The sequence below is a fragment of the Bombus affinis genome, chromosome 11 (genome assembly GCF_024516045.1).
Source record: "Bombus affinis isolate iyBomAffi1 chromosome 11, iyBomAffi1.2, whole genome shotgun sequence".
In the NCBI taxonomy this organism is placed as follows: domain Eukaryota; kingdom Metazoa; phylum Arthropoda; class Insecta; order Hymenoptera; family Apidae; genus Bombus; species Bombus affinis.
In genome coordinates, this window is record NC_066354.1 from 9,626,963 (window position 1) to 9,646,226 (window position 19,264).

Genomic DNA, 19,264 nt, shown 5'->3' on the forward strand with positions numbered 1-19,264 from the left:
TGTCATTTTGAAAATGACTCTGCTGTGATTCATTTTCAATTCGTATGCGAATGTCCCTCCTACGCTACGCATCTTTCACAAACAGTAACCAGTGTTTTGTTAAAGCATTATTTATAATAATAAACACGCTGCATTGTCAGGACATGTTACAATGATGCCGATAAAGGATAACCAGGATGTGGCATGTTTTCTGGTCACAAAACATTCATGGAAAGGAAAGTAAGTTCGCGTTTTTTAGTTCTTACTACTTGTCAAAAACTATCCGTTTTATGGATAATAATATACGTACAATGGGCAATAAAATAGGTACACACGATTTAAAGCATTGTAAATTAGTTATGAAAAGTGGAATTGCTATTATAAGGTGCACATGTGTTTTTATCTACGTATATTTTAAATAAAACAAAAACCTAACGCTGGATTGTCTGGGATACAATAATACAAGGAAAAATAGTTAAATAAGAATCACATGTTATATATTTGTATCTTCCAATGAAAAGATTGTAATACTATCATATTATAAACCCATATTAATATTATAATATATTTCTAAGATATTTTGACATTCAATATCATAACGGAATATAATTAAACATTTTGAAATTAAGTAATTTCTATACTTACTTATTTTTAACATGCATATAACCTTGTTATATGGAACCTAACATAAATTAATATATTTTTATCTCAAATAAATATTAAAAATCTTATTTAATGCTTATACAACAGGTACAAACGTATCTTTTCAATTGGATCCATGGGTATAACAACATATAATCCTACTACATTAGAAGTTACAAATAAATGGGAATACTTAGATTTTATAAGTGTGCAACCAACAAACAGAAATCAATTAGGTCTGCATGAATTTAGTATAACAATGCGCAAAGAACGAAAAATTGACAATATGAAATTTAGTTCAGAATACAGAGCTCATTTATTAACTGAAGCTCTGAAATATAGAAACCAATTTGCTGAGAAACCTAAAGAAATTTTGGTGAGTTATATATTCTTTACATAACACTTTCAGGAAAAAATGCTATTAAAGTTTAATCAAACCTGTTATCAACCTAGCCATATGGTTAATATATATGTAATAGTCTGTAGTATATTTGTTTACAATTATCTGTATAACTAATACATGCAATACCATTTATATCAATCTATATAATATCTACTAATTGTAATTCAATATTTTTATCAAATCATCCTATTGAATTTTGTAATTAAATAAAATATTCAAAATAAAACAATAAATGGTAATTATATAAAAGAGGGTACGTTAAAGAAAGTTACATTAGTATTAAAATCTTTTTAAATAAAAATGCAAAAAAGAATCAAAATATTTTATTAAGTTTCTCTCATGAAGTCAAGCAACTTTCATCTGTTTTATATTTCTCATACTTGCATAAATAATCACGTGTATATATTTAAAATGGACATACTGTATAATTATGAAAGCTTATAAACAAAAATATTAAGATTTCTACATAAAAAAAGGAATTTTAGGAAAATTATTAATATTTTTTTCTAATTGAACAATTGATAAATCTTTTGCCAGTTGACTGCCCTAATTAAAAGCAGTAACTTTTATCCTAAAATTTTTTTCTTCTTCTTACTTGCAGTTTGCGAGTTACAATATAAAATCGAAAAATAGCCAAATTTTCAGGGGTCAATATCACTTTGCAGTGAGCTTGGGTAGCAGAAAAATTGCGTTATATATAACTATATATACGAACACACATGTAATATCATCATATCCATAGATAGAGCTAATCCAAACCTAACTCACATTAAGATAAAAAATAACAAAAGTATTTTTATCAATATCTCGGAAATTAAAGCAGTGCGATGGTTATATCTATAGGAAAAACTTGTTCAGAATCATGGTCATAACATATATTTGAAAATGATTGGAATTGGTGAGATGTACCCTTTTCTATATAACTGCTCAATAGATAAACTATTATATTCGCCATTTTCAATGTGTACTGCATTTATTAAATTAATATTTTCATTTTCTCTAGAGGTATCAAGCTTATAAACATCATTGGTCTGATACAAGATTACCTGTTGTGTTAGAAGTGACACCATATAGTCTTGACCAATTAGATCCAGCAACCAATATGGTATTAGCCAGTTATTGTTATAAAGATTTTGAAGGAATTCTTACAATGAAAGATTATTCTAATGGATTTGTAATTGTATGTGGTGGATTTGGACGTTTACATCTGTTTGCTTCTCAACACATGGAAGAAATTAAAAAAAAGCTGCTGGAATCAGCTATGAACAATTTAGGTATCAGCATAAAAGTTTTGAAAGAACCAATCAAATTAGATGATTTTGTTGCTCAGAGGTTGGGTAAATTTAGTGCTGATGAACATATAACAAGTGTATCAGAATTTACTGTTCATAAGTATTCATCTAGACATATAGATCCTCAGAGAAGAACTCTTTGTCTTTCTGACACTTGTTTATTAGAAAGAGACCCTCAGACATATAATATTTGTACTCTTAGACCTCTGTCAGATATTTTTGCGTTGATTCGTGACAATGAAAATCCACAATTATTTACTATACAGTATCTCAATGGTCAAACTCGTAGTTATACTGCAACGGATAGAGATTCTTTGTTAGCTTCCTTATTGGATGGAGTTAGAGCATCTGGTAATAGAGATGTTCATGTCAGAATGTATCCAGTACCTAGGGGGAAAAGACTTGGACCTCTTAATTTACCTGTTGATGAAGAAGTTGAAACATCTCATGTTAAGTTTCTTCAACAACCACCAAGTGGACGTAGTTTTGCTGAAATTTTGGAAAGATTTAATGCAAATATTCCCTACAGTGGTCTTAATTACTCTGTTACACAAGATGTAAGACATATTCGCTATATTTAATATTGTATATATATATATATATATATAAATATATAATATTAAATTTCTATATGATTAACAAATATAAAAATGAATATTGTGCAGTGCATTAAAGCGGTGATAGTTTATTAAATTTGAATTAAATTATATTAAATTTTATTAAAATGTATGTGTGATACAAAATAATACATTATAATTATCTATACAGATTGGAATAAATTGAATAAATATCTATGTATAAAGTTGTTTCTAATATTTTGTATTTTCTATTTCTTTTTTATTTATAGTAATAAATAGATTGTATTGATTGTATTGTATAGATGAATAGATTATATAGTAAGCTGAATAGATATTTTCTTTTTTTGTCTAGGATGTTGTACCGCTTGAATGGACTGCAACAACATTACAACTTCACATATACCATATGACGAATAACTACTTACAGGGTCTTTTTACTGAAAATAAAGATAAAATTATTCTTGGTGCTTTAAATGCATTGGTCAATAAGGAATTAGAAACAAACAGTGAAATAGAAGCACAATTTCATGCTCTAAGGAGATTGGTTGCTAGCAAAATTGGTTTCACTGCATTTACAACTCTTCTTGGATTTAGAGAAGCTATTGGACATAAAGTTGTGAAAGCTTTGAAAAGACAAGATTATGGTGTAACACAAGCTGCTATAGATTGTATTTGTGCTCTCATGCAACCAATGCATGATGATTGTGATTTAAGACAAGAACAGTTAAATAAAAGTAGCCTTCTCAGTAGTAATAAATTTTTGGAAAATTTACTTGATATGTGGATTAACCATATCGTAAGTGTGAAAATATTAATCTTATCTTCATTTTCTTAACAATAGTAGTTACTGTCCTGTAGTATGCTAACATTGTTCCTATAAATATTTCAGAATCATGGTACAGGTGCTCTGGTAGTCTCTGCCATGCTTGACCTCTTAACTTTTGCTCTGTGTGTACCGTATAGTGAAACGACCGATGGTAAACACTTCGATAATCTTCTAGAAATGGTCGCTGCAAGAGGAAGATCACTTTTTAAACTGTTCCAACATCCGTCACTAGCTATTGTTAAAGGTGCTGGATTAATAATGAGAGCAATTATCGAAGAAGGTGCACCGGAAGTGGCTGCAAAAATGCAAGAACTTGCTCTTGCGGAAGGAGCTTTACCGAGACATCTATTAAATAGTCTTTTTACTGTTGGTACTGATGGTAGACTGTTGACACATAGACAATTGTGTAGACATCTTGTAGGACTTTGGGTTACAGGACATCCTACAGCTATGGGACTGTTGAAAAGGATTATGGTAAATTAACATTATTGATTGAGCTTATATAATATCATTTTCATTTAATTACAAAAATGGAAGTATCTAAGTTTGTATTCATTATGCATTTATACAGCCTGTTGGTTTATTAAATTACTTAGACTCCGATGAAAAAGTACCCGATTCGTTTCTTGAGAAAGAACGATTGAACAATCGTGATAATTTAAAGATAGCTATAGATCACGCATCAAAAAATAAGAAAAGCCCACAGTGGATTGCGATCGAACGTCAAATGCGTGTAGTTGAAAAACATGTAGAACATGCTCTTCAACACTGGGGAGCTAGGATTGGGATCGAACGTAAAGAGAAAATCAAAGAACGTCCGATAGTATTAAGAAAACGCAGAGAAAGAATTAAATCGGAAGCAAATTGGAATTTGTTTTATTATAAGTTCAATCAGGATCATTCACTGCCGAATTTAATTTGGAATCATAAAACACGTGAAGAATTAAGAACCGCGCTTGAGAATGAAATTCGCGCGTTCAGTTCTGACAAAGATTTAGCGGGAGGAACCCTAATTGCTTGGAATCATAGAGAATTTGAAGTACAGTATCAGTGCCTGTCAGATGAAGTGAAAATCGGTGATTATTATTTAAGGCTTCTGTTGGAAAAAGATAGTCCAGACAGTCCAATAAGAAAATCGTATGTATGATAGAATTTTAATTGTTGTGATTACAATTCAGATTATATTAAATTTATCTCTTAAATTTTCTCACATGTATCATGTTGTGCAGATGTAGTAATAAATTGTTATTTTCATCACAGATATGAATTTTTTAACGACTTGTACCATAGATTCATATTAACAACAAAAGTCGAAATGAAGTGCCTTTGCTTGCAAGCAATGACTATAGTATATGAACGATACTATGAAGATATTGGTCCATTTTCGGATACAAAATATATTGTAGGAATGCTGGAACGTTGTACAGATAGAATGGAACGTGATAGATTAGTCATGTTCATAAATAAACTTATATTACATAGAAGAAATGTAAAAGATATAATGGATCAAAACGGAGTACGCACATTAGTCGATCTCTTAACTTTGGCTCATTTACACACATCTAGAGCAGTTGTACCTACACAAACTAATGTAATAGAAGCAGGACCACAGCAACAGCAGGTTATGGAAAAAGAATGGTATTACAATGACGGAGATCAGCGGAAAGGTCCTATAAGTTTGAAAGATTTAAAGGAATTGTATTATACAAATCAGATTACATACAAAACGAAAGTTTGGGCACAAGGATTAGACGGATGGCGAATGATCTCGCAAGTTCCGCAATTAAAATGGACATTAGTTGCGAAAGGGACACCAGTAATAAATGAAAGTGAATTAGCAACATTGATTCTAAATATTTTAATCAAAATGTGCGAGTATTTTCCAAGTAGAGACGTTGATGACGCGGTAATTAGACCTCTGCCGCGCATGAAGCGGTTATTATCGGATCTTCAGTGCCTACCTCATATTGTTCAACTTTTATTAACGTTTGACCCGGTTTTAGTTGAAAAAGTAGCTACTTTATTATGTGAAATAATGCGAGATAACGCAGACGTTTCGAAAATTTATCTTACTGGTGTCTTCTATTTCATATTAATGTACACTGGTTCAAACGTTTTACCGATAGCGAGATTTTTACAGTTAACTCATACGAAACAGGCATTTAGAAGTGATGATGTAAGTGTGAAGTTTATATTTTTGCTAACTGACAAAACAGATCAGTTGTCTCACATAACATTTTAATATTGTAGAATGTATCATCAGACATCATGCAACGGAGTATTCTTGGACAACTTTTACCTGATGCAATGGTTAGCTATTTAGAAAATCATGGCGCGGAAAAATTTGCGCAAATATTTCTTGGTGATTATGATACACCAGAAGCAATATGGAATGCTGAAATGAGAAGAATGCTTATTGAAAAAATAGCAACACATATAGCAGATTTCTCACCAAAATTAAGAAGCCATACTATGGCTAGATATCAATACATTGCTATACCTGCGATAAGATATCCACAATTAGAGAAGGAATTATTCTGTCAAATATTTTATCTAAGACATCTTTGTGATACTGTAAAATTCCCACAGTGGCCTATTCCTGAACCGGTAAGTCAATAGTAAATGATTTAAAATTATTTATTTATTAATTTTTAAAATATATTTAAAGTAATAATACATAATTTTTTAGGTACATTTATTGAAAGATGTGTTAGATGCATGGAAGAAAGAAGTAGAAAAGAAACCGCCACTGATGACAATGGATGAAGCTTATAAAGCCCTTCAATTGTCCAGTGGAAAACAACATAATGAGGCTGAAGTTAGAAAATCATATTATAAACTTGCGCAGATGTATCACCCTGATAAAAATCCACAAGGCAGAGTAAGTTGTATCAAATTCTATGTACATTAGCAACATATAAACGTATTAAATTCTTCATAGAAGTGTTTTCTGTTCGTAGGATAAATTCGAGGCTGTTAATCAGGCATACGAATTTTTATGTAGCCGAAGTTGTTGGTCGACTGACGGCCCAAATCCTGATAACATAGTGCTTATTTTAAGAACACAGAGCATTCTCTTCCATAGATATTCCGACGAACTTAGACCTTACAAATACGCAGGTTACCCGCAGTTAATTAAAACAATCAAACTAGAAACAGACGATGAGCAATTATTCTCAAAATCCGCGCCATTATTGGCAGCCGCTAGCGAACTTGCATATCACACAGTACACTGTTCTGCATTAAACGCGGAAGAACTTCGCAGAGAAGGAGGATTAGATGTTTTATTAGAAGCTTATACACGATGTGTTTCTGTCCTAAATAAATCGAGTAAACTTAATGATATAGCAGTGCAGGTATGCATGCATATCACTAGATGCTTCTCGGTTGCTGGGTCCTTTAGGGGCTGCAAAGATAGGATTATTGAACTACCACAATTAGTTAAAGACCTCTGTAGAATATTACACTTCAAGGTTAGTACTAGCAATTTTGAAAACATTGTTAAAAAATCGCTATTAATATTACATATATTTTTTAATTATTTTAATGATATGTATTTACAGCATTTAACAAAATTATGTTCGGTGGCAACAGAATGCGTTTCTTCCCTTGCCACGGATAGTGCGTTACAAATGCAACTTTTACAGTCTGGTGCTTTATGGCATTTATTATTATTTATGTTTAATTACGATTATACGTTGGAAGAAGGTGGCGTTGAAAGAAATCAAGATGAAAATCGTCAGGAAGTGGCAAATAATTTAGCGAAATTAGCAGTTCGAGCATGTGCAAGATTAGGTGGTTACATGACAGGAGAGAATGAAACACCTGTTAATCCTGTTACTGTTGCCGCGTTAGAAAGTTTATTAACGCCTTATCTAGCTCGTCAACTCTCGAAGGATAAACCGGAAGAAATATTAAAAATCCTAAACTCGAATTGCTCCAATCCATATTTGATTTGGGATAACGGAACGAGAGCAGAATTGAACGAATACTTAGAAGCTAAACGACAAGAAAGATTAAATGGCAATGATAGTTTTGAACATGATTTTAGTGACTTTAAATATAGCGTCCATGCCGATGAACTTATTATTGGAGAAATATTTGTAAAAGTATACAATGAACAACCCAATTTCCCTATAGAGGTAATTTAACATTATGTAATATTTTTCCGATGAAAAAATTATTTTTACTTAAAACAAACAAATATTTTTTCAGAACCCCAAAAGTTTTACGATTAATGTACTTGACTTTTTGTCTGAATCGTCAAAATATTTGACATCAATGGGCAATATGGCATTAGCTAAGAAGGATCAAGAGAAATTGGAACATATTGTTATGTCTTTAGAAGCATTAAAAAATGTTATAAAAAATAATCCAGGAATTGAATTACAATGTATAGGACACTTCAGATTATTATTTGGACTTTTGAGTTGTAATAACTTTAAGTTGATACAGAAAAACGCACTTGAAGTTATTAGTAATGTTACAAAGAACCAAGAATGTGTAGATGATATCGCAGCAAACGAGGTTATAGTACATTTATTATTAGCTTTAAATTCTCTGCAGGAGTGTCAGTTGCTAATATTGGAAACTTTGTATGCTCTGATGAGCTCCACGAAGATCGTAAAAGATGCACTGTCTAAAGGTAAAATTAAACATGAACCATATCTAAAATTATACCTTTCTTTTCAAGACGAAATTTATGAAAATTTTAGGAGCTGTTGTATACGTTCTTGATTTGTTCTGTAATTCAAGTAACACTCAGATACGCGAAACAGCCGCAGAACTGCTTGGCAAAATGTCGTCTGATAAGTTGGCTGGACCAAAAGTAAAACTAGATTTGTCTAGATTTTTACCCAGATTATTTAGTGAAGCTATTAGGGATGCTCCAAAACAATGTGTGCATATGTTTGAAACAAAACACGAGAATCCTGAATTAATATGGGATGATAATGCCAAAGCTAGAGTGTCAAGGATCGTTGGGGAATTAAAAGACGAGTACATAAACATTTTTTAAATATATTTATTTTCTTGTTTAATTACGTTCATCTAAGGCAAAATAAATTTTTTCAGATATTACATGTTACAAAGACGAAATTCCAATGCAATATTAAAGTTACCTGATACTCAAAGTAATATTGACATCGCAACAAATGAACCCGCAGTCGGAGGTGTATATCTTAGATTATTTATAGCCAGTCCCGCGTGGGCTCTTAGGAAACCTAAGGAATTTTTAAGTGAACTTATGGATACGACATTAGCCCTTATGTCCAAGGAGAAAACTGATGTAAGTGTACACTTTGGTGTGTTATAGTATATGAGTATATTGATTAATTTAATAATATTCTTAAATAGTCGGATATGTTGGAATTAACAACACAAGCGCTAGTAAATTTACTTCAAGCACAACCAAGTTTAGCAGATCAAGTTCCATCATTAGGACACATACCTAGACTATGCCGACAAATGGCAATGCAAAATAATCAACCATCTGTATATAAAACTGCGATATTAATACTTCATCAATTAGCAGCAAGCGAGGTGAGTTCGTTGATTTTTCTTTATGAGATACTAAATAGTATTTAATATCAACAACACTAATTAATAATCTTACAGATTTGTATATCATCTATTTGTCAAACAGAATGTATAAGTCCACTGAAACATGCTATGCAATCTAGACGAGATATGATAGCAATAGCGTGCGAAACGCTGAATAGATTATTTTCGACTAACGAGGATAGACTTATAAAACAGGTAAATACAAGACATTAAATATTATTTGTCAGTATTATAAATTCAAGAACCTTTGTTGTTAATTGTTCCTTATAGGCACTGGACGCTGAAATGGTACCTTATTTGTTAAATATACTAGAGGGACGGTTAGACGTAATTGAAAACCCTGCAACTGCTAAAGCTCAAATAGTCAAGGCTTTAAAAGCAATGACCAGAAGCTTGTTACTGGGTGAGAAAGTAAATGCGATACTAGAGAAGTCAAGTGTCTGGGCGGAATACAAAGATCAGCGACATGATCTGTTTATTTCTAATACAACTAATTCTGGTTACCTTACTGGTACGATATACATATCAATTATTTTCATTTCTATATTAGATATAATATATTTAAACATACGAATGTAATAATAATATAATATATAGCTGGAACGCCGGTGTCTGCTGGTTATTTAACGGCTGGACCCAGTACCACATTAACCACCGGCCCACCCCCAGTCGACAAAGAAGATAGTTTAATTAATAGAAATGATAGTATCTGATATAGGTAGCATCGTAATTAAAAAAAAAAAGAAGGAAATGGCAGTAAGAATGCCACTTCTGGAAATTCCTATCGTTAAATCGGTAAATCGGTACCTATGTAAAGACTACATTGCCTGTGATTTTTGGCTCCTTAAGATAAGGAATTTATCAAACGAATAATGTTTTTGTTGAATTTACATTTATATTAAGATTATCACAATACAATGATACTTTTTATTATGCTATATAGGCAAATTATATAATTATGTCAGATATGTCATTCTTTACAGAGACATCATCGTGTGGCAAAAGATAGTATTCAATGAAAGTCTATAACAAAACAAATTTTTCTAGAAAATGCCCCTCAAATAAAAAATCTCCCTCGTCGATTGTAAAAATTTTCTAGACAGCGTTTCATTTTGTACTTAGCAAATCTTCCGACACGATTTTTCATCTTATTGTGACAAACGAACTTACATTCCTGGCGAATAAAGGAATAATACGTTCGATGTTTAGCGTTGTTGCTGTATCTGAATGTGATTAATATTACTTGGAGAGATTTTTAAATACTTACTAATAAATACAATATATACATATGAACTTGGTCCAACTTCAACTGCTCGGTGTCCCATATATCAACGAAAATTTTATTGTTGAAATTACCATCAATATTATATAAAACATTAAATTTATATTTGTTGAATGTATCTTCACGATCTAATCGCATTTTTTGATATGGCAAAATGCTTTCATTTTTTATATACATTAAAAAATTCAAGTTTAAGTATGTAATACACATAAAAGCACAAATGCGCTATTTTCATTCATTTTAAAAAGTAACGAAAATGTAACTATGAAAATGATTTATCATTATTTCTTCAAGATAATTTCACGTTACATTGTTTTCTTCAGAAATCTTATAAGAAAACACAACAATTACGAGCGTATATCGAACGTCTACAACAAATCAAACAATTATAAGAAATTTTAAACATACATAATCTTAAAACAAAATCGGTTATATATTTTAAAGCGATATTCATTCATTATTTCAATATACAATATATGAATGTATATCCTTTACTTTTGAAATGTTACACATATATGTATATATACACACACACACGTATATTGTACTTTGTTATACATATAGCTTGTTTTATGTAAGCTTAAGGCCGAAAAAAAGCGCTAAAACTTCTCGGTGATACTAAACGAGGATCTATCGAATGGATTAGATTCCATGAGTAGGGAGTTCCTCTTTTTCATATCAATTTCTAGTATTCTAACAAAGCGATCATTCAGCAAATACGGGCGGACATCCGTAGAACTTAGGAATATAAAACAAAAGTAAAAGAAAAAGAAACACGCTACGCGTTGTATTTTACTTGCCATCCACCAGTATTGTAATATACTTTTGCTACTTTGAATCGATAAGTTGAGTGTTCATGGCGTTAATCAAGCAACAAAACTACGTAACGAAGACACAAAAATGCTAAGAGTAATAGTTCCTCTGATAACAAGAATGTAATATGTAATCAATGTAAGAATGTTCACGTGCCTGATGCACGGGACATAAAACAGTATTTCTATACCTGCACTTCTATAACAAAGGCGAACAACTGAGTTCCTTTTAGACTTCAAACCTTCGTTTCCGGCAGACCGTAAATTTATGAAATAGTTACGATTCTTTCGTCACCGTATACTTGACTTATCGATCGAATCTTCTTTTAGACAAATGGGAAAAGAAACAAAGTTATTAGTGATATAAAAAATAAAGAGATCGAAACGTTAATCATACAAATACAAAATACAAAAAGAGTATAAAAATTGATTGCCATGTTCTTGCTGTACTTCGTGTAATATTGTTATTGACAGTCGAGCAACTGTGTGAACAAATATGGAAGAGCCTTAGTCATTTTCATGTATTTGCACCTGAGTTCTTAAGATTGAGAATAAGATATTGTATATAAACAAACAGACAGACACACATACATACATACATACGTATATATATATATCATATATATATATATATATATATATATATATATATATATATATATATATATATATGAAAGAAGTTATACCACAGATTATTGTACGTATAATTAGAAAATAAATGATTTTGCACATGGTACAATCGACTGTAAAACGACGTGATTTTTCTAATTTCATTGTCGTGTTTGTAAACACCATTTTAACGAATTGTGGAAAATTTGCCATTTTTCAGATATACATATGTTATTATTGTTAAACTTTGCATACGTCCATATTCAAGCATTTGTTGTCTGACTGATAGGAAATTAATTTCTCTAGACTGTTTTTGAATTGAATAAACATAGGTCTACTGTGCAGTCGTGCAATCCAGCAAAAGAGTAAAACTCGCTTTTTACAACTTTTTAACCGAGCCTAGGATGAAAATGTAAACCACACATTTTGAAGATTTATACAGGTATGTATATGTCGAAAATTTTATCAAAATGGACTAACATTACTATGAGCTACGAACGGTTAAAAATGGTTAAAATCGCAGTTTTTCACGATTTTCGGTCTAAAATCTAAAGATTCTTACATCTTTGGATGTCTGTCGCTTATTTTCGTATCAACCGATTCCTATCAATTACAATTTTTTCAAAACCGTTTTACACGTTATCTAGTAAATTAATCTTTCTAAATTCTTAAAGGAATCAAGTGTTTTAACACAATTAAAAAAGAAAAAAATCAATTTTAAGCAATGTACGAATATTCATGTGACTTATTGTATCTGTAATAATCAGTATGTACTTGTTTCAGGTACCATGTGCTCTAAAGCTATACATATTACTTGAATGATTTTGATAAATCACATGAATAAATTCATTCTTTGAATCGCACTGTAAATTCTAATTAAGAAATTGGTATGTTCTTTTTCAAAATAAAATATCCTATGTCTACAAATTTCTTAATAAGAAAATCAAGATAGCTGTTATTTATCTGAGTCTTCAATATCTTTGTTATTATTCTCATATATATTTAACGTTTGATTTTTTTAAACGCAATGCTTAAGAAATTTGTACAAGCCGATCACATAAGAATATCCTTGAGTAGAAAAAAAATATTTTTGAATGCTAAATTTAATAATTTCTTAAACTGAATAATATAATACTGAAAAATTGGTGCCACAAATAACTAGCATTCCGAGTATATCATATCATAAGTATATCATATTAATAAGTAGAAAGTAAAACAGAGTTTTATGTGTAAAAATATATAGATAATAATCATTTATGGTAATAATAGAAATTTAATCCTCGGAAGATAAAATCAGTATTCAGTATAAATCGAGAATACCTAGTTAGTTAACGCCATCTTTTAAGTATTGCTAGAATTATAATTTCTGTACATGAAATCATTGTCTGTGATCAAATAACACAGCTACTAACAACATCTCGATAATAGATTTAATATAATAGATTAATCTATAGATTTAATGAAGAAATTAGCAGAAAAGTACATAAAATTTATCATTTTTAAATTAAAGTGTTCAACATGAAGATAGTTTGCGCTGCCAAAACTTGTAAATACTCTTCGGATAATGAAGACTCGACAAATGTCAAATTCATTCACTTTCCGAACAGTGATACGTAAGTCTTGTCAAATTATAAATTAATCACTATTTAAAAATAATATTTCATTCATTATACTAATCGTAGTTATACATATTTTTAATTTGCAAGCAAATAATATTCTTCATTATCATAATAATTATTATGTAAAATAATATACTTAATTAGTAGTCTTCCTTTATTTATTAGCAATTAAATATTTTGTTTTATAACTTGTTATAAATTATTTTCTTACAGTTCAAAAATATGGGCACATCAGTGTGATAGAACAGATCTTTTAATGAAATCTAATGAAGAATTATATTCAAATTATTATATATGTTCTCATCATATAGAAGATCGTTATTTCATAAATAAGACAGATCCTGTGATAATAGATCAACATGCTATTCCAACATTATTTGAATCAGATATTATTGCTGGAAAAGATTCAAAAAATGTCTTTGATAAAAATGAACAAACAGAAATAACTGATAATGTTATGTTATCATATTGTGATATGGATGTTGAAATGGATCAGTATCATGAAATCAGTATTAAATTTTCAAATTTATGTAGAATATGTGAAGAACCATGTTTCGATGGTATAGAAATATTTTCACTGAAAGGAATAGATCTAGGGCTAAGAGAAAAAATAAGTTTACATTTACCAATCATGGTTGATATGGAAGATATAATGCCACAGAAATTGTGCATAAATTGCTATAATAAATTAGAAGTTGCACATTCGTTAGTTATAACATCTTTAAGAACAGACATGAGGTTGAAAAAATTTTTGAATATTAATGCAGAAGTAAGTAGCTAGTATATATAACTTGATTTTTAACTACTATATATATATATATATATATATATATATATATATATATATATATATATATATATATATATATATATATATATATCATAATATTAAGATCAAATGTATATATTATTTTACAGCTAAATTATGATCATAAGTATAGTGCCATAGCAAAAAAGTGTTCCTTAGAAATAGATGAAGAAATGTCTATGAATGAAACAACTGATGTTACATCTGCAGAATTATCTTCTAGCAAAATGAATGAAATTTCTATGAATCAGGAAGTTCCTAAAGGATTTAGTGACTTGGAAAATACCAATATGCAAAAAGATAGTTTCCAAAATAGTATAAGAAAGGAAGTGCAATCTGAATTAAATAGTTTTATTGCATCACAAAATGAGGAAATTAAAGAAGATGAATGTACAGATAGACTAACAAAGAATTATTCAGATAATGAAATATTAAATAATGAAATTCAATGCTTATATTGTAAAAATATCTTTAAAACACAAGAGATGTTTGAAAATCACAAAATGTTGTGTGATGGCGGAGAAATAGTTGTACAGAAGGAAAAAGAAGCTAATAATAATATGAATGATAAAGAATCCAATAATATAAAGATAATGAACTTTCAATTTATAACAAAAACTTGTAATGTTTGTCATGCAAATTTTGAAACTGAGAAACACTTTGTTGAACATAAACTTTCGTATTGTAAATTTCTTCAAGTAAAAGATTATCAAATTACTGATAAAATAATTATGAACAAAGAACAACGCAATAATCATAAAGATTCCTACAATACCAATAATCCATCAATGGAAACCAATAAAAAATGTGGCCATTGTGGTTTGATTTATATTACTAAAAAGGAATTATTAAATCATATTATGGATTGTCATGAAGGTCAACTTCTATTTAAATGTATCATGTGTGATAGAAGCTATGAAAAGTGGTCTAGTTTAGATGTACATGAAGCCACTCATAGAATAGATAAACCTTATTTATGTGATTTATGTGGAAAAAGTTTTAAACATTCCAATAATTTAAGAGGTCATAAAAGAACTCATTTGGATGATTCAAAAAAGAAACGACACATTTGTGACATTTGTGGAAATGCATTTAGATCTAGGTAGCATTCTAAAACTTTTAAGTATTATATCATAAAGTAAATCATCAATTTTGTATTTTTCAATAATTGTGAAATATGTAATTCAGATTTCATTTGGGAGAACATATGAATCAACATAATGGAAATAAACCTTACTCCTGTGAAAAGTGTGGCAAAGCTTTTTACAAAAGAATACAACTAAGACAGCATAAACTTTCTCATGGTTTGAATAAACATGTCTGTCCAATTTGTGGCACAGCTTTCAATCGTAAAGGAAACATGAATACACATCTTAAACGTCATAACAGTGGAAATGGTATATATACATGTAGTGTAAGTATACCATTATCAGAAACAAATTAATAGCATTCAGTATTACGTAAAAATATATGCATTTTATTTCTAGATATGTACACACACATGTAAATCAATGAGTGAACTAAAGTTACATAGAAAAAAACATACAGAACAAGATACTATAGAAAGCATAGAAAAAAAACATAACGATAAACCTACATGGAAATGTAAGAGTTGTGACCGAATATTTTCAACTCGAGCGGTATTATTAAATCATGAACGTACACATAAAGAAGATAAAATAAGTATCGATTGTAATATTTGTGGGAAAAAATTAGCAAGCAAAAATTCTCTGGTGTACCATAAAAAATCCATTCATTCTTCGGAGAGACCATATATGTGTCAATATTGTGAAGAATCGTTTGTTTCCAAAGAATCACGTCTTATACACGAAAGAATACATACCGGAGAACGTCCTTACGTTTGCAAAATATGTAAAATGGAATACAAATGTTCAAGCAATCTTAATCAACACATAAAAATTCATTCTGGGATTAAGCCTTATATATGTATATATTGTAATAAAAGTTTCACGCGTAGAGGAACGTTAAATGTGCATGAGAGAATACATACTGGAGAGAAACCATTTGCTTGCGAAACGTGTGGTAGGACATTTTCTCAAAAAAATGACATGATCAAGCACACTAAAACACATAATGCCAAATCGTTGTCTTGTGAACAATGTAATGAAGTTTTCGCAAGGAAGAAAGATATCTTAAAGCATATTGCTTTGCACGAACAAAATAATTCTATAATTCAGGAGTATGTAGAGATACAACAAGAAATAGAACCTTACAGTGTGGATATAGCATGCTCTGAATTTGAATAATTTTTTTTATATATGAAATAAAATAAATATTAGGTACTAAGATAATTTGTGCATGTAGGTACATAAATTTAGTTAACAGATTTCGCCTGCGTTTAGTTTCAATGTCAACTACTGCTGCTAATGTCGTATTTATCTTGAATCGATAACGTTACATGTGATATGAAGTTGATAAGAGAATCAACACCATTTTAGTAAATAGTAAAAATTGATTTGTTTATTTGCTCAGGGATTTACCTCGATCACGTGATATAAAATCCTTTAATACGTTAGGTTTATTTTATTTTATACTTATTCATGATAGTTGGTGATATGTATTTAAAAGTGACTAACTTTTTGTAAATTGGTATTTTATTACATTATTATTATTATTTTTACTAACGTAAATCATTATTGCGCGACTTTGCCAGTTTCATATTTGTCTATCTCAAATAAAAAAATAGATATGAACTTTTCTATAGAATCGTACAATTAAATAGGTTCTTGTCCATGCTAGTGTGCAATCAAACATTATAGATCCCTATTTATATAGGTTCTTGTATATGCTAACTTTAGTTGACCTCAGCACTTGACCGCATGGTGCAGCACTTGTACTGAGAAATAACTAAAATTACGAGCGTGAGCATTCTCGTTTCCTCTCTGTTATTACCATGGGTACATATAGAAATTATATGAAATTATTAGAATCATGGCCCTTGGATAATTCTAAACCTGGCAGGTAATTTTGTTAAATAAACTAAATTCGACTATTTTTTCCTTCCACATAATCTATATTCAGGTTAGATTTAATATTTTAAATAGTTATGGTTATAAATGTTTTGATACTGTATAGAATTAGTTATATGTTTTATAGTATTAGAGTATATTATTAATTTTATATCTAATTATTGTAATTGTTGTTATAAAATATAATTATAATTTATATGTATTTTAGAGACTTAGCTCAGCATATTCGTGATCAATTAAAACTTGCTTTTGCAAAGGGTGAAGCTAGTGAAGTAAATCGTGAACAATGTGACCGTTATTACATGAGTTTGAAGAGAATTTCTTCCAATCATTATGGACAAATATATAATCGTACACTTTCAAGTACTGCTACTGGATTAACAAAAGATCAATGTAATTTATTGCTTACACCAGAAGCACTGGATTACTATTCAGAAGACAAAAGAGGATTTTTTAACGGTAAATTTTCAAGATTATTCAAGAATATTGTTAAGAATGAAGCTAATAAGTGATATAATTCATGTATATAAATATTATGGCATGAAATATCTAAAAAAGGATATACATTATTTATTTTGGACACATAATAATACGATAGATTTAAAGAATAATAGAAAATATAGCGAAATAGCAAACAAAACTGATAATACTATTAAAAATATACCTCATGTGCCAGTTATGGTTAAGGAAGTATTACATTATTTGGAGCCATTACCAGGAAAAGTTTTTGTGGATATGACATTTGGAGCTGGTGGTCATTCTACAAAAATTTTGGAATCTTCACCTGATGTAAAAATATTTGCATTGGACAGAGACCCTGTTGCATATCAATATGCACAAATTTTGTCAGAGAAATATCCTGGACAATTAATACCTTTATTGGGGAGATTTTCTGAATTGCCACAGTTGCTTTGTAAATATAAGGTAAATGCACATAGCATAGATGGCTTCTTGTTTGATTTTGGTTGTTCATCTATGCAATTTGATATTGCTGAAAGAGGATTTTCAGTGTCAAAAAATGGACCTTTAGATATGAGAATGGATGGATTTAGATGCCCATCAGAACCTACAGCTAGTGAAGTTCTAGAGCAAATAACAGAATCAGACTTAGCTCGTGTGTTAAGAATTTATGGTAATGAAAAGTATGCTAAAAAAATTGCACGTGCCATTATAGAAGCTCGATATAATTTTAGAAGCTTAAAAACTACACAAGAATTAGCTCAACTTATTGAGTCTGTGATTTCTGGAAAAAGACTTGATCAACTTGGCAGATATATTCATTGTGCAACAAAAACATTTCAAGCATTAAGAATTTTTATAAATAATGAATTAAATGAGATTAACTATGGTATTGTTATTGCTGGGTCATATTTAAAGACGAATGGTCGTTTAATAACAATATCTTTTCATTCTCTGGAAGATACAATCGTTAAAAGGCATATGACAGGAAACATAACAGAAACTGTAGCTAATGTGTTACCATTAAAGTATTTAAATTATGGTAAACATTATAGTTCAACTGAAATGGAAGATTTTAATAAAACACCTTGGAAAATGTTGCATAAACATATAATAACACCTACACTGGAAGAAATAAATGCAAATCCAAGATCACATTCTGCAAAATTTCGAGCTATCTGTAAAATAGCTTAAATTACTGTCAGATTTTAGAGTTGACACTGTAGATATGAATAAATATTTCCATTTGTATCTTTTTTTAAATACAAAATAATATTTATTGGATCTTTGACAATATATGTACATTGTATCATGTGTAAACAAAGAAATAAAGAGTTACAGTTTAAAGATACAAAAATGTACAAAACATTCAAGGTAAAATATACTTTATAATACTTCATACA

The 19,264-nt window shown here is 29.8% G+C and overlaps 3 protein-coding genes across 4 annotated transcripts; all 3 read left to right on the top strand.

Moving 5' to 3' along the window:
* Positions 1 to 52: 52 nt before the first annotated feature.
* On the top strand, positions 53 to 11,806 carry LOC126921657 (dnaJ homolog subfamily C member 13). 2 transcript variants are annotated; one of them, XM_050733364.1, is made up of 18 exons: positions 53 to 219; positions 730 to 997; positions 2,028 to 2,873; positions 3,247 to 3,690; positions 3,784 to 4,194; positions 4,292 to 4,857; positions 4,981 to 5,896; positions 5,971 to 6,327; positions 6,410 to 6,601; positions 6,681 to 7,193; positions 7,284 to 7,862; positions 7,936 to 8,365; positions 8,436 to 8,718; positions 8,794 to 9,007; positions 9,076 to 9,261; positions 9,337 to 9,477; positions 9,553 to 9,793; positions 9,880 to 11,806. In XM_050733364.1, exons 1-18 carry the CDS (start codon positions 152 to 154, stop codon positions 9,993 to 9,995), a joined length of 6,771 nt encoding a protein of 2,256 aa, XP_050589321.1. In that variant the 5' UTR covers positions 53 to 151; the 3' UTR covers positions 9,996 to 11,806. The 2 variants fall into 2 exon arrangements, with proteins under 2 accessions (XP_050589321.1, XP_050589322.1); XM_050733365.1 differs by having other exon boundaries at positions 3,322 to 3,690.
* Positions 11,807 to 13,344: 1,538 nt separating this feature from the next.
* On the top strand, positions 13,345 to 16,760 carry LOC126921663 (zinc finger protein 271-like). Its single transcript, XM_050733382.1, has 5 exons — positions 13,345 to 13,598; positions 13,818 to 14,373; positions 14,523 to 15,514; positions 15,601 to 15,826; positions 15,900 to 16,760. The coding sequence occupies exons 1-5, from the start codon at positions 13,504 to 13,506 to the stop codon at positions 16,677 to 16,679; spliced, it is 2,649 nt and encodes an 882-aa protein (XP_050589339.1). The 5' UTR covers positions 13,345 to 13,503; the 3' UTR covers positions 16,680 to 16,760.
* A 566-nt stretch (positions 16,761 to 17,326) lies between these two features.
* Positions 17,327 to 19,241, top strand: LOC126922329 (probable methyltransferase-like protein 15 homolog). The gene is made up of 3 exons (XM_050734811.1): positions 17,327 to 17,394; positions 17,611 to 17,708; positions 17,785 to 19,241. Exons 1-3 carry the CDS (start codon positions 17,327 to 17,329, stop codon positions 19,053 to 19,055), a joined length of 1,437 nt encoding a protein of 478 aa, XP_050590768.1. The 3' UTR covers positions 19,056 to 19,241.
* The last annotated feature ends 23 nt before the right edge of the window (positions 19,242 to 19,264 follow it).